At 45.3% G+C, this 15,284-nt stretch overlaps 1 protein-coding gene across 2 annotated transcripts in view; it reads left to right on the top strand.

Annotated features, from left to right (window-relative positions):
* Window positions 1-15,284, top strand: part of LOC109876517 (protein Jumonji) — a 108,288-nt gene that overhangs the window by 40,915 nt on the left and 52,089 nt on the right. For both annotated transcript variants that reach the window (XM_031820865.1, XM_031820864.1), the window contains exons 3-4: window positions 3,991-4,135; window positions 5,899-6,071. In XM_031820865.1, the coding sequence (XP_031676725.1) occupies window positions 3,991-4,135; window positions 5,899-6,071 (318 nt within the window). The remainder of the gene's footprint in view (window positions 1-3,990; window positions 4,136-5,898; window positions 6,072-15,284) is intronic.

Raw genomic sequence — 15,284 nt, 5'->3', positions numbered from 1 at the left:
AATTCTGTATAAATCACTTCCTCCTTTTCCCTCTTTCCTATGTGCACTATTCATGTTCACTCATCCACTTGTACTCTTCTAATCTCCACCCGGCACAGCCAGAAGAGGACTGGCCACCCCTCAGAGCCTGGTTCCTCTCTAGGTTTCTAATCTCCACCCGGCACAGCCAGAAGAGGACTGGCCACCCCTCAGAGCCTGGTTCCTCTCTAGGTTTCTAATCTCCACCCGGTACAGCCAGAAGAGGACTGGCCACCCCTCAGAGCCTGGTTCCTCTCTAGGTTTCTAATCTCCACCCGGCACAGCCAGAAGAGGACTGGTCACCCCTCAGAGCCTGGTTCCTCTCTAGGTTTCTAATCTCCACCCGGTACAGCCAGAAGAGGACTGGCCACCCCTCAGAGCCTGGTTCCTCTCTAGGTTTCTAATCTCCACCCGGTACAGCCAGAAGAGGACTGGCCACCCCTCAGAGCCTGGTTCCTCTCTAGGTTTCTAATCTCCGCCCGGCACAGCCAGAAGAGGACTGGCCACCCCTCAGAGCCTGGTTCCTCTCTAGGTGTCTAATCTCCACCCGGTACAGCCAGAAGAGGACTGGCCACCCCTCAGAGCCTGGTTCCTCTCTAGGTGTCTAATCTCCACCCGGTACAGCCAGAAGAGGACTGGCCACCCCTCAGAGCCTGGTTCCTCTCTAGGTTTCTAATCTCTGCCCGGCACAGCCAGAAGAGGACTGGCCACCCCTCAGAGCCTGGTTCCTCTCTAGGTTCCTGCCTTTCTAGGGAGTTTTTCCCAGCCACCGTGCTTCTACATCTGCATTGCTTGCTGTTTGGTGTTTAAGACTGGGTTTCTACATCTGCATTGCTTGCTGTTTGGTGTTTAAGACTGGGCTTCTACATCTGCATTGCTTGCTGTGTGGTGTTTAAGACTGGGCTTCTACATCTGCATTGCTTGCTGTGTGGTGTTTAAGACTGGGTTTCTGTATAATCACTTTGGGACATCTGCTGATGTAAAAAAGTGCTTCATAAAGACATTTGATTGATTGATGCCAATCATTTGTTCAGTAACACCAACGAAATGAAACAGGCAGAGGAGAGCAGCTTGAACCCTCGACCTTCTGGCCTGAAGCCCAGAGCGCCATCGACTGTGCCACAGAAGCATGCTCCTTTACACTACAGACAGAGGAATATTTGAGGCGTCACTACAGACACCCTGGTTCGAATCCAGGCTGTATCACAACCCGGCCGTGATTAGGAATCCCATAGGGCGGCGCACAGCGTGGTTCGTGTTTTCACCAGGGTGAGGCCGTCATTGTAAATAAGAATTTGTTCTTATCTAACTTGCCTAGTTAAATAAAGGTTCAATTAAAATATATATCAAACATAATCAACAAACTGTCAGACATAATCAAATCAAATCAAATCAAATCAAATGTATTTATATAGCCCTTCGTACATCAGCTGATATCTCAAAGTGCTGTACAGAAACCCAGCCTAAAACCCCAAACAGCAAGCAATGCAGGTGGAGAAGCACATAATAAGCTGATGAACCCTAAATCTCAGTCAATACCGGCATGCAGACATTATTCAGCCTCTGGACAAAAGCTATGCAAGATCCCCATTGCCAGTGTTACACTAGTGCCATGCTAAATTCAGTTATTTCTCTAGTTCAATGGGTCATTAGGAATATTATAATTCTGCCATGATTACAGTGACTGTCTGTTAGTAAAGTGCATTCTGTCTAATAATGTAAGGATAATGCCCCCTTCTGTGGCTTTTACTGTGGACTTCCTGTCTGATTCATTTCTCTCTAATGGGCTCTCCTACGCACGCACGCATGCACACACACACACACACACACAATCACGCACTCGTGCGCGCAGAGAGAGAGACACACACACACACACACACACACACTCGCACACACACACACACACTCGCACACACACACACACACTCGCACACACGCACACACACACACACACTCGCACACACACACACACACACACACACACACACACACACACACACACACACACACACAGACAGAATCAGTCTGATTGTCAATCTTACAGCATTGAAACGCTCTAACATTCAGCTCAGTGTCCCTCAGGTCATTATCAATGGGACCGCAGGCAAATAACCAGCTGTACCTGGTGTTCTGGTACAGGAACGAGCCATTCCCTGACAAATGGCACCCTATGCCCTATATAGTGCGCTACTTTTTTACCAGAGACATATTGGCCTTGCACTAAATATGGAATAGGGTGTCATTTGGGACACAGTCCTTTGAGCAGACCAAAGTACAGCAACACCGACGGACGACTTCTGTTTCTGGGCTCGCTGCATGCATTTATGTCCTCAACAACGATCAACAATGATCAACAACTTAGGTACAAGGGGGAGCAACAACTTAGGTACAAGGGGGGAACAACAACTTAGGTACAAGGGGGGAACAACAACTTAGGTACAAGGGGGAGCAACAACTTAGGTACAAGGGGGGGACAACAACTTAGGTACAAGGGGGGGACAACAACTTAGGTACAAGGGGGGGACAACAACTTAGGTACAAGGGGGGGACAACAACTTAGGTACAAGGGGGGGACAACAACTTAGGTACAAGGGGGGGACAACAACTTAGGTACAAGGGGGAGCAACAACTTAGGTACAAGGGGGGGACAACAACTTAGGTACAAGGGGGACAACAACTTACGGGGGGCAACAACTTACGGGGGACAACAACTTACGGGGGGACGACAACTTACGGGGGACGACAACTTACGTGGGGACAACAACTTACGGGGGGACAACAACTTACGGGGGGACAACGACTTACGGGGGGACAACGACTTACGGGGGACAACGACTTACGGGGGACAACGACTTATGGGGGACAACGACTTACGGGGGACAACGACTTACGGGGGACAACAACTTAGGTACAAGGGGGGGCAACAACTTAAGGGGGGGAAAAGTACGGCCCACGGGCATTTCAATCCGGCCCCCTTTTTTCTCCACAATTCCGTTGTGTCCAGTTTGGTAGTTACAGTCTTGTCCCATCGCTGCAACTCCCGTACAGTACTCCCGGTAGAGGCGAAGGTCGAGAGCCGTGCATCCTCCGAAACACGACCCAACCAAGCCGCACTGCTTCTTGACACAATGCCTGCTTAACCCAGAAGCCAGCAGCACCAATGTGTCGGAGGAAACACCGTACACCTGGCGACCATGTCAGTGTGCATGTGTCCGGCCTGACACAGGAGTCGCTAGAGCGCGATGGGACAAGGAAATCTCGGCCTGTTTAAACCTCTCCTAACCCGGACGATGCTGGGCCAATTGTGCGCCGCCTCATGGGTCTCCCAGTCACGACCGGCCTGGGATAGAACCTGGGTCTGTAGTAATGCCTTAGGCTTGGGAGGCCCCCGCAAATTGATTTGAACAAACAATTGGTGCCCTAAAAAATGCGTCCCTCAGTTGAATTTCAAAACCCTGATGTGGCCTTTGAGCCAAACAATGATGAACAATGACAGGGCTTTTGGTTTTGTTCAACTGGGATAGTTTGCTGGCTATAGACAGTATTATTACAGTAGTAAATGCATCAGCCAAGTATAGCAAACAAGTGCTTAAAAAGTACATCAGAAATGTTTAATTGGTATTGAAACTGATAAAAAGATGCTAAACAATAATCACATTCAGTAACACCATCTGTCTGTTTAGAATCAACAGAAACACATATGAGAATGTAAAAAAGGCTGTTTTCTTGCCAAGCCAGATTGCTTGATGGTTTGGGATAAAGCTGTTGCGTCATGGAATATAACTTTGCATCGTTACAAAGCGGAACGGCCGTGTGCGACATGGGATTGAATCCCACCCCTAACACTTTCCTACTTTCTCTTTTTAAAAACAAGTTACATGGCTGACGCTCTAGCTACTGAATTTGATTCTGCACCTTTGAAATGTCAGTTAGTGTTGATTGTAATTGATTGTCCCTCTCCCTGACCAACAGGCTCTTTCCCACACAGCCATGGCTGCCGGTCAGGACCAAAGGCAGGGATACTGGCAGTCAACGGTAAAGCTGAGTGCTCACGCTGCTCGTCTCAAAGCAACGATGGCAGCAGCGAGTATTCAGGGGACGATCCAGTCAGAAAGAGGTGACCCCCTCCCTGTATTTACAATGTGGTTCAACTGTGTTAAAGGGGCAATCTGGGATTGGTACATATATTTCTGACCTTACATGAATGATATATATATTGATTCTTGAATAATATAAAGCTCTCTCTATAAATGTCTCATAAGCTTAGCTCAACAGTCTTACCCTATCAGAACCCAAAATAAAAGCTTGTTTTACTCAGAACAGCAATATGTTATAGTGTTGTGATCTGAGTATGTACGAGAACAGGAGGATTGGACTGCTGTGGTCTGGGCACTGTGTTACTGTTTGGACCAGGGAGGCGCTGGTAAGAAGGGACGTTGTGTAGTGTACAGTCCTCCTGCTGTCCACCGGCTGTCTCCTATTGGCAGCCAATCAGACCAGGCTGTGTGACAGCCAACTGTCCTGTTGCTCCACTCTGCCAAGTCCAGATCTAATAAAACAACTACCAATGTTTTTGCAACTGTTTTAAATCATATTCAAAGACATCTAAAAGAACAGCCAGTGTTTGTGACAGTCTGTGTTTCTGTGGTGCTGAAAACAAAGCCCACCAAAAGACAGTGTCTGTGTTTCAAATGGCACCCTATTCCCTGCATAGTGCACTACTTTTGACCAGAGCTCTGGGGCTAGTATTGACCTAATTTAGTCAGGAAGGAGATGCTGAGATCACTGAGAGAGAGCTTATCAACTGAAGAGAGAGAGAGAGAGCTTATCAACTGAAGAGAGAGAGAGAGCTTATCAACTGAAGAGAGAGAGAGAGAGAGCTTATCAACTGAAGAGAGAGAGAGAGAGAGCTTATCAACTGAAGAGAGAGAGAGAGAGCTTATCAACTGAAGAGCGAGAGAGAGAGCTTATCAACTGAAGAGAGAGAGAGAGAGAGCTTATCAACTGAAGAGAGAGAGAGAGAGAGAGAGCTTATCAACTGAAGAGAGAGAGCTTATCAACTGAAGAGAGAGAGAGAGAGAGCTTATCAACTGAAGAGAGAGAGAGAGAGCTTATCAACTGAAGAGAGAGAGAGCGAGCTTATCAACTGAAGAGAGAGAGAGCGAGCTTATCAACTGAAAAGAGGGAGAGCAAATCAAATCAAAGTTTATTTGTCACGTGCGCTGAATACAACAGGTGTAGTAGACCTTACAGTGAAATGCTTACTTACAGGCTCTAACCTGCAAAAAGGGTATTAGGTGAACAATAGGTAAGTAAAGAAATTAAACAACATTAAAAAGACAGGCTATTTACAGTAGCGAGGCTATAAAAGTAGTGAGGCTACTTACAGACACCGGTTAGTCAACTGAAGAGAGAGAGAGAGCTTATCAACTGAAGACAGAGAGGGAGAGCTTATCAACTGAAGAGAGAGAGAGAGAGAGCTTATCAACTGAAGAGAGAAAGAGAGAGCTTATCAACTGAAGAGAGAGAGAGAGAGCTTATCAACTGAAGAGAGAGAGAGAGAGAGCTTATCAACTGAAGAGAGAGAGAGAGAGGAGAGAGCTTATCAACTGAAGAGAGAGAGCTTATCAACTGAAGAGAGAGAGAGCTTATCAACTGAAGAGAGAGAGAGAGCGAGCTTATCAACTGAAGGTGGGAATATTCTAATTACTTCCATTTATTGGCCCAATGAATCAGTTGGATATTTGTAATTGGGTAATATTGATATCTGTCTCATCTCTTCTTAACCTGAGTCCCAAATGATACCCTATTCAGTGCACTAGTTTACTACCAGGGCCCATAGAATGTAAATGTGAAAATGTCTCTTCTCTCCCTTGCCAGACCACGGCTGCAGGCTCAGAGGAAGTTTGCCCAGTCTCAGCCCAGCTCCCCCAGTGCCACACCGATCAAGCTGTCTGAGACCCTCTTGCCCCCCAGCCCCACCTCTCCCCTCAGCGACCTCACCAGACGCAAGCCCAAGACCGAGGACTTCCTCACCTTCCTCTGTTTACGAGGTGAGTGGCCTGCAACCTTTAGTTTTTATGGAACTTTGATTTATCCAGGAAGTTCTGTAGAGGTCAGAATAGCTCTTTTACAAGGGAGACCTACCACAATATAAAGGGCTTCTGTGTCACGGCTCAGACTAAGACCCAGATACAGACACATGAGGCGGATAGTACGAGTCTCAGAGTTTATTATAGAACAAGGGGCAGAGGAAAGGTAAGTCAAGACAGGCAAAGAGTCCTAATCCAAATCAGAGTCAGACAGGTACAGGACAACAGGCATGATCAGGGTCATGATAGGCAGACATGTCAGAACTGGGAAGACTAGGAGAAACAAAAAACTAGAGCACAGGAAAACACAGGGAACACGCTGGTAGGACTTGACAGGACAAGACGAACTGGCAACAGACAAACAGAAAACGCAGCAATAAATAGACAGGAGATAATGGAGACCTCCTCGGAGACACCTGGTAGGGGGTGGAGACCTCCTCGGAGACACCTGGTAGGGGGTGGAGACCTCCTCGGAGACACCTGGTAGGGGGTGGAGACCTCCTCGGAGACACCTGGTAGGGGGTGGAGACCTCCTCGGAGACACCTGGTAGGGGGTGGAGACCTCCTCGGAGACACCTGGTAGGGGTTGGAGACCTCCTCGGAGACACCTGGTAGGGGGTGGAGACCTCCTCGGAGACACCTGATAGGGGGTGGAGACCTCCTCGGAGACACCTGGTAGGGGGTGGAGACCTCCTCGGAGACACCTGGTAGGGGGTGGAGACCTCCTCGGAGACACCTGGTAGGGGGTGGAGACCTCCTCGGAGACACCTGGTAGGGGGTGGAGACCTCCTCGGAGACACCTGGTAGGGGGTGGAGACCTCCTCGGAGACACCTGGTAGGGGTTGGAGACCTCCTCGGAGACACCTGGTAGGGGGTGGAGACCTCCTCGGAGACACCTGGTAGGAGGTGGAGACCTCGGAGACACTTGGTAGGGGGTGGAGACAAGCACAAGACAGGTGAAAAACAGATCAAGGTGTGACATTCTGTGCACTTTCATGTCCAATCCCATTTTACACAAATTAACACATTTGGATTGCAAAGTTCAGTTATGTGTTGAAGTGCTGTGTGTGTGTGTGTGTGTGTGTGTGTGTGTGTGTGTGTGTGTGTGTGTGTGTGTGTGTGTGTGTGTGTGTGTGTGTGTGTGTGTGTGTGTGTGTGTGTGTGTGTGTGTGTTCCCTCATGTACTACTGTGAAGTGGATGGTACACGTGTTCAACAGTTTTAGTCGTGGGCTGACTTGGCAACCTGTCGTGTAAGCTTATTGGTCGAATGCGGAACACGAGCTCACGAGGAAGTAATGCTTCAATGTCATAGGCTAACGCAGTAAGTAGTGCGCTATGTAGGGAATAGGGTGCCACTAGGGACACAGTTCTGGTTTTATGATGGTGTTCCCTTTAAGTGGCCTGTAACTGGGCTAAGTATTTAGAGTGTCTGGTCTGGCTCCAGTCCAAGGGTGGATCTGAATTACAGTCCATTATACTGTGGGTTGGCTTCCTCCTAACCTCAACCTCAACCTCAAACACAAATCTCTTTTCCCCCTGAAAAAGTTAGTGACAGCTTCAGGTTCCAGACAGCCTTGAATATGTCTCAGTGTCTTATCTTATTCATCTAGTGATGAAGGGGTTGGAATAGCCAGACAAACACTGAAACTTACGTACCAAATCAGAGAATACATTCATGCTGATCTGTGTCTCTATCTCTGTAACTTGTCAGTATAGCAGTGGTGTCAATGGAACAGTATAGTAGTGGTGTCAATGGAACAGTATAGTAGTGGAGTGTCAATGGAACAGTATAGCAGTGGTGTCAATGGAACAGTATAGTAGTGGAGTGTCAATGGAACAGTATAGCAGTGGTGTCAATGGAACAGTATAGTAGTGGTGTCAATGGAACAGTATAGTAGTGGTGTCAATGGAACAGTATAGTAGTTGAGTGTTAATGGAACAGTATAGTAGTGGTGTCAATGGAACAGTATAGTAGTGGTGTCAATGGAACAGTATAGCAGTGGTGTCAATGGAACAGTATAGTAGTGGAGTGTCAATGGAACAGTATAGTAGTGGAGTGTCAATGGAACAGTATAGTAGTGGTGTTAATGGAACAGTATAGTAGTGGTGTCAATGGAACAGTATAGTAGTGGTGTCAATGGAACAGTATAGTAGTGGAGTGTCAATGGAACAGTATAGCAGTGGTGTCAATGGAACAGTAAAGTAGTGGAGTGTCAATGGAACAGTATAGCAGTGGTGTCAATGGAACAGTATAGTAGTGGTGTCAATGGAACAGTATAGTAGTGGTGTCAATGGAACAGTATAGTAGTTGAGTGTTAATGGAACAGTATAGTAGTTGAGTGTTAATGGAACAGTATAGTAGTGGTGTCAATGGAACAGTATAGTAGTGGTGTCAATGGAACAGTATAGCAGTGGTGTCAATGGAACAGTATAGTAGTGGAGTGTCAATGGAACAGTATAGCAGTGGTGTCAATGGAACAGTATAGTAGTGGTGTTAATGGAACAGTATAGTAGTGGTGTCAATGGAACAGTATAGTAGTAGTGTCAATGGAACAGTATAGTAGTGGAGTGTCAATGGAACAGTATAGTAATGGTGTCAATGGAACAGTATAGTAGTGGTGTCAATGGAACATTATAGTAGTGGTGTCAATGGAACAGTATAGCAGTGGTGTCAATGGAACAGTATAGTAGTGGTGTCAATGGAACAGTATAGCAGTGGTGTCAATGGAACAGTATAGTAGTGGTGTCAATGGAACAGTATAGTAGTAGTGTCAATGGAACAGTATAGTAGTGGAGTGTCAATGGAACAGTATAGTAATGGTGTCAATGGAACAGTATAGTAGTGGTGTCAATGGAACAGTATAGTAGTGGTGTCAATGGAACAGTATAGCAGTGGTGTCAATGGAACAGTATAGTAGTGGTGTCAATGGAACAGTATAGCAGTGGTGTCAATGGAACAGTATAGTAGTGGTGTTAATGGAACAGTATAGTAGTGGTGTCAATGGAACAGTATAGTAGTAGTGTCAATGGAACAGTATAGTAGTGGAGTGTCAATGGAACAGTATAGCAGTGGTGTCAATGGAACAGTATAGTAGTGGTGTCAATGGAACAGTATAGTAGTGGTGTCAATGGAACAGTATAGTAGTTGAGTGTTAATGGAACAGTATAGTAGTGGTGTCAATGGAACAGTATAGTAGTGGTGTCAATGGAACAGTATAGTAGTGGTGTCAATGGAACAGTATAGTAGTGGTGTCAATGGAACAGTATAGTAGTTGAGTGTTAATGGAACAGTATAGTAGTGGTGTCAATGGAACAGTATAGTAGTGGTGTCAATGGAACAGTATAGTAGTGGTGTCAATGGAACAGTATAGCAGTGGTGTCAATGGAACAGTATAGTAGTGGAGTGTCAATGGAACAGTATAGTAGTGGTGTCAATGGAACAGTATAGTAGTGGTGTCAATGGAACAGTATAGTAGTGGTGTTAATGGAACAGTATAGTAGTGGTGTCAATGGAACAGTATAGTAGTAGTGTCAATGGAACAGTATAGTAGTGGAGTGTCAATGGAACAGTATAGTAATGGTGTCAATGGAACGGTATAGTAATGGTGTCAATGGAACAGTATAGTAGTGGTGTCAATGGAACAGTATAGTAGTGGTGTCAATGGAACAGTATAGCAGTGGTGTCAATGGAACAGTATAGTAGTGGTGTCAATGGAACAGTATAGCAGTGGTGTCAATGGAACAGTATAGTAGTGGAGTGTCAATGGAACAGTATAGCAGTGGTGTCAATGGAACAGTATAGTAGTGGTGTTAATGGAACAGTATAGTAGTGGTGTCAATGGAACAGTATAGTAGTGGTGTCAATGGAACAGTATAGTAGTGGTGTCAATGGAACAGTATAGTAGTGGTGTCAATGGAACAGTATAGTAGTGGTGTCAATGGAACAGTATAGCAGTGGTGTCAATGGAACAGTATAGTAGTGGAGTGTCAATGGAACAGTATAGTAATGGTGTCAATGGAACAGTATAGTAGTGGTGTCAATGGAACAGTATAGTAGTGGTGTCAATGGAACAGTATAGCAGTGGTGTCAATGGAACAGTATAGTAGTGGTGTCAATGGAACAGTATAGCAGTGGTGTCAATGGAACAGTATAGTAGTGGTGTCAATGGAACAGTATAGTAGTAGTGTCAATGGAACAGTATAGTAGTGGAGTGTCAATGGAACAGTATAGTAATGGTGTCAATGGAACAGTATAGTAGTGGTGTCAATGGAACAGTATAGTAGTGGTGTCAATGGAACAGTATAGCAGTGGTGTCAATGGAACAGCATAGTAGTGGTGTCAATGGAACAGTATAGCAGTGGTGTCAATGGAACAGTATAGTAGTGGTGTTAATGGAACAGTATAGTAGTGGTGTCAATGGAACAGTATAGTAGTAGTGTCAATGGAACAGTATAGTAGTGGAGTGTCAATGGAACAGTATAGCAGTGGTGTCAATGGAACAGTATAGTAGTGGTGTCAATAGAACAGTATAGTAGTGGTGTCAATGGAACAGTATAGTAGTTGAGTGTTAATGGAACAGTATAGTAGTGGTGTCAATGGAACAGTATAGTAGTGGTGTCAATGGAACAGTATAGTAGTGGTGTCAATGGAACAGTATAGTAGTGGTGTCAATGGAACAGTATAGTAGTTGAGTGTTAATGGAACAGTATAGTAGTGGTGTCAATGGAACAGTATAGTAGTGGTGTCAATGGAACAGTATAGTAGTGGTGTCAATGGAACAGTATAGTAGTGGTGTCAATGGAACAGTATAGCAGTGGTGTCAATGGAACAGTATAGTAGTGGAGTGTCAATGGAACAGTATAGCAGTGGTGTCAATGGAACAGTATAGTAGTGGTGTTAATGGAACAGTATAGTAGTGGTGTCAATGGAACAGTATAGTAGTAGTGTCAATGGAACAGTATAGTAGTGGAGTGTCAATGGAACAGTATAGTAATGGTGTCAATGGAACAGTATAGTAATGGTGTCAATGGAACAGTATAGTAGTGGTGTCAATGGAACAGTATAGTAGTGGTGTCAATGGAACAGTATAGCAGTGGTGTCAATGGAACAGTATAGTAGTGGTGTCAATGGAACAGTATAGCAGTGGTGTCAATGGAACAGTATAGTAGTGGAGTGTCAATGGAACAGTATAGCAGTGGTGTCAATGGAACAGTATAGTAGTGGTGTTAATGGAACAGTATAGTAGTGGTGTCAATGGAACAGTATAGTAGTGGTGTCAATGGAACAGTATAGTAGTGGTGTCAATGGAACAGTATAGTAGTGGTGTCAATGGAACAGTATAGTAGTGGTGTCAATGGAACAGTATAGTAGTGGAGTGTCAATGGAACAGTATAGTAGTGGAGTGTCAATGGAACAGTATAGTAGTGGTGTTAATGGAACAGTATAGTAGTGGTGTCAATGGAACAGTATAGTAGTGGAGTGTCAATGGAACAGTATAGTAGTGGTGTCAATGGAACAGTATAGTAGTGGTGTCAATGGAACAGTATAGTAGTGGTGTCAATGGAACAGTATAGTAGTGGTGTCAATGGAACAGTATAGTAGTGGAGTGCCAATGGAACAGTATAGTAGTGGTGTCAATGGAGCAGGATAGTAGTGGTGTCAATGGAACAGTATAGTAGTGGTGTCAATGGAACAGTATAGTAGTGGTGTCAATGGAACAGAATAGTAGTGGAGTGTCCATGGAACAGTATAGTAGTGGAGTGTCAATGGAACAGTATAGTAGTGGTGTCAATGGAACAGTATAGTAGTGAAGTGTCAATGGACCAGCAGCAGCACTAGCTGTTGGGTTGCGTCCCAAATTGCACCTTTTTCCCTATATACTACTTCTGACTAGTGCACTATATAGGGAATAGGGTGCCATTTGGAATGTAGTCGTTGTGTTTTAAAGCAGTGCTTTCCAACCGAACAGCTGATCTTTCACACAGACATGACTTCATATGCTCACTGGATATCAGTCTAAAAGTCTAGCTGGGAAAAGTAGTCAGTTATTTCAAACACGATGAAAGCTCCTTTATTTACATCTATTTAACTTGGAAAGCTGCAGAAAATCCAAGAACAAACATTTAAATGTTGAGCGTGTCAAGTCAGAATATGAATCAATCTCCATTTGATAGATGTTCAATCGAATACACTCAGTCAAATGCATAGGCTGCATGTACAGTATTGTGTAGTGATTTTCACTAAGTCATCTATCAAATAACACGGAACATAATCCAGGCCTGAGATATTGTGATGTGTACAAACTGACTGTAGGAGAACATACATGACAGTAGAATCCTGAAGACACCAGAACTCTGTATTCGCTGTATTTTTTAAATTTAACCTTTATTTAACCTTTATTTAACTAGGCAAGTCAGTTAAGAACAAATTATTATTTACAATGACGGCCTACCCCGGCCAAACCCGGACGATGCTGTGCGCCACCCTGTGGGATTCCCAGTCACAGGTCGGATGTGTCACGGTCGTTGAAATGAGTGGACCAAGATGCAGTGTGGTATGTTTCCATCCTTTTATTTAGAAGAGAAACTTAAAGCACAAAAAACAATCAAGCGAATAAACGAACCGTGACGCTACATGCAGTGCAGAAAGCAACTACACACAAACATAGTCAAGATCCCACAAATCACAATGGGGAAAATGGCTACCTAAATATGATCCCCAACCAGAGACAATGATTAACAGCTGCCTCTGATTGGGGATCATAGCAGGCCAACATAGATATACAATTCCCCTAGATAACCCACCCTAAATCACACCCCGACCCAACCAACATAGAGAATAAACAGCTCTCTATGGTCAGGGCGTGACAGGATGTAGGAAATAGATATGATTTATCCCCCAGTGTACTCTACTTTCACATCATTGTTGTGAGGAAGAAAATAGTTTATTTATTAACCTATTATACTATCTGTCATGAACAACAGAGAGCTATGGCATCCTGTCAACCTGCGCATTGCGCCACCATGAGCAAATAAGCAAATCTCTCTTGTGCAGAAAGAGCATCTTCACACTTGTATAGTCACAGTACACTGTGTAACAAACCCTGCTGTGTATTCATGGAGACAGCAGGCCTGTTATCAGATCTCTAGGCAGCCAGGAAACAGCAGGCCTGTTAGAGGAGCTCTCCTGAGACAGACTGACAAACAGACTGCTGCTGTAAACAAACCAGCCTTTCTCTTCTGCCTGTCTCCCTCTGAGCCCTGGTGAATTAGTGTACCTGACTGGCTGCCTGACTGGCTGCCTGGCTGACCATGCGGACTGGTGAACTGACTGGCTGGCTGACTGGGAGACAGACTGGCTGACTGGGAGACAGACTGGCTGAATGGCTGACTGGCTGGCTGACTGGGAGACAGACTGACTGGCTGTCTGGCTGACCATGCGGACTGGTGAACTGAATGGCTGACTGGCTGGCTGACTGGGAGACAGACTGGCTGGCTGACTGGGAGACAGAATGGCTGACTGGGAGACAGACTGGCTGAATGGCTGGCTGACTGGGAGACAGACTGTCTGGCTGACCATGCGGACTGGGGAACTGAATGGCTGACTGGCTGGCTGACTGGGAGACAGACTGGCTGGCTGACTGGCTGGCGGACTGAATGGCTGACTGGGAGACAGACTGGCTGGCTGACTGGCTGGCGGACTGAATGGCTAGCTGGCTGGCTGGCTGGTGGACTGAATGGCTGACTGGGAGACAGACTGGCTGGCTGTCTGGCTGACCATGCGGACTGGTGAACTGAATGGCTGACTGGCTGGCGGACTGAATGGCTAGCTGGCTGGCTGGCTGACTGATTGACAAACCCGTTATGTTATAGACCCCTGCTGGGTTGTTAAGCCTCTGTTGACAAGAAAACCAAAGCTCTTCCACAGAGCAGTTAAGGACAAGACATACTATAACGAATGACAGCTCTGCACTGCACATCACCTGCTGGGTGTCGACAAACGGTGGTGATTCAACATATGTACAATCGTTAGGAAATGGAACAGAAAATGACTAAAGATCCCTTACCTATGTCACATTTTCCATTCTGCCCTTTTGGTCCATCTGAATCTAACACTAGTTTACTCTACATTTAACTTCAAGACACTCCTCAGGGCACCACCAAGGTTAGTTACATCTAGCAAAAAACACTATTGTAGACCAGGTACATGTAACACACCACCGTTGTAGACCAGGAAGTGAATGAATGAGTCCTGCTGTACTTTACCGTTGGTAAATAATGTGTCTTTATTTGCATTATTGGAGTAATAATGTGTTTCCTGTAACACTATATACTCATTTATTATAGAGGAAAAGGGAAGAAAACCACCAGCTTTATTAGCAGCTATTCCCTATGTGGTGCACTACTTTTCACCAGAGCCTTATGGGTCCTGTTCAAAAGTAGTGCACTACAAAGGATGTGCACCATTTGGGACGTAGACAGAATAAGCCTATAGCCTAAAGGCCTGTAGAATATATTAGCCTTTCCTGTGGCAGGGAGACGGAGAACCCAGTCAACCGGCTAATAAATCACTTACAGTCAGTGGCCCACACAACGTTACACTACAGTACCAACCAGCTCACAGTACACTACAGTACCAACCAGCTCACAGTACACTACAGTACCAACCAGCTCACAGTACACTACAGTACCAACCAGCTCACAGTACACTACAGTACGAACCAGCTCACAGTACACTACAATACCAACCAGCTCACAGTACACTACAGTACGAACCAGCTCACAGTACACTACAATACCAACCAGCTCACAGTACACTACAATACCAACCAGCTCACAGTACACTACAATACCAACCAGCTCACAGTATACTATAATACCAACCAGCTCACAGTACACTACAATACCAACCAGCTCACAGAACACTACAATACCAACCAGCTCACAGTATACTACAATTCCAACCAGCTAACACTCACAGTACACTATAATACCAACCAGCTCACAGTACACTACAATACCAACCAGCTCACACTCACATTACACTACATCACCAACCAGCTCACAGCTCACAGTATACTACAATACCAACCAGCTCACAGTACACTACACTACCAACCAGCTCATAGTACACTATAATACCAACCAGCTCACACTCACAGTATACTACAATA

Source organism: Oncorhynchus kisutch, unplaced genomic scaffold (assembly GCF_002021735.2).
Source record: "Oncorhynchus kisutch isolate 150728-3 unplaced genomic scaffold, Okis_V2 scaffold3711, whole genome shotgun sequence".
NCBI classification, from domain to species: domain Eukaryota; kingdom Metazoa; phylum Chordata; class Actinopteri; order Salmoniformes; family Salmonidae; genus Oncorhynchus; species Oncorhynchus kisutch.
This window is presented reverse-complemented; position numbering and strand designations above follow the sequence as displayed.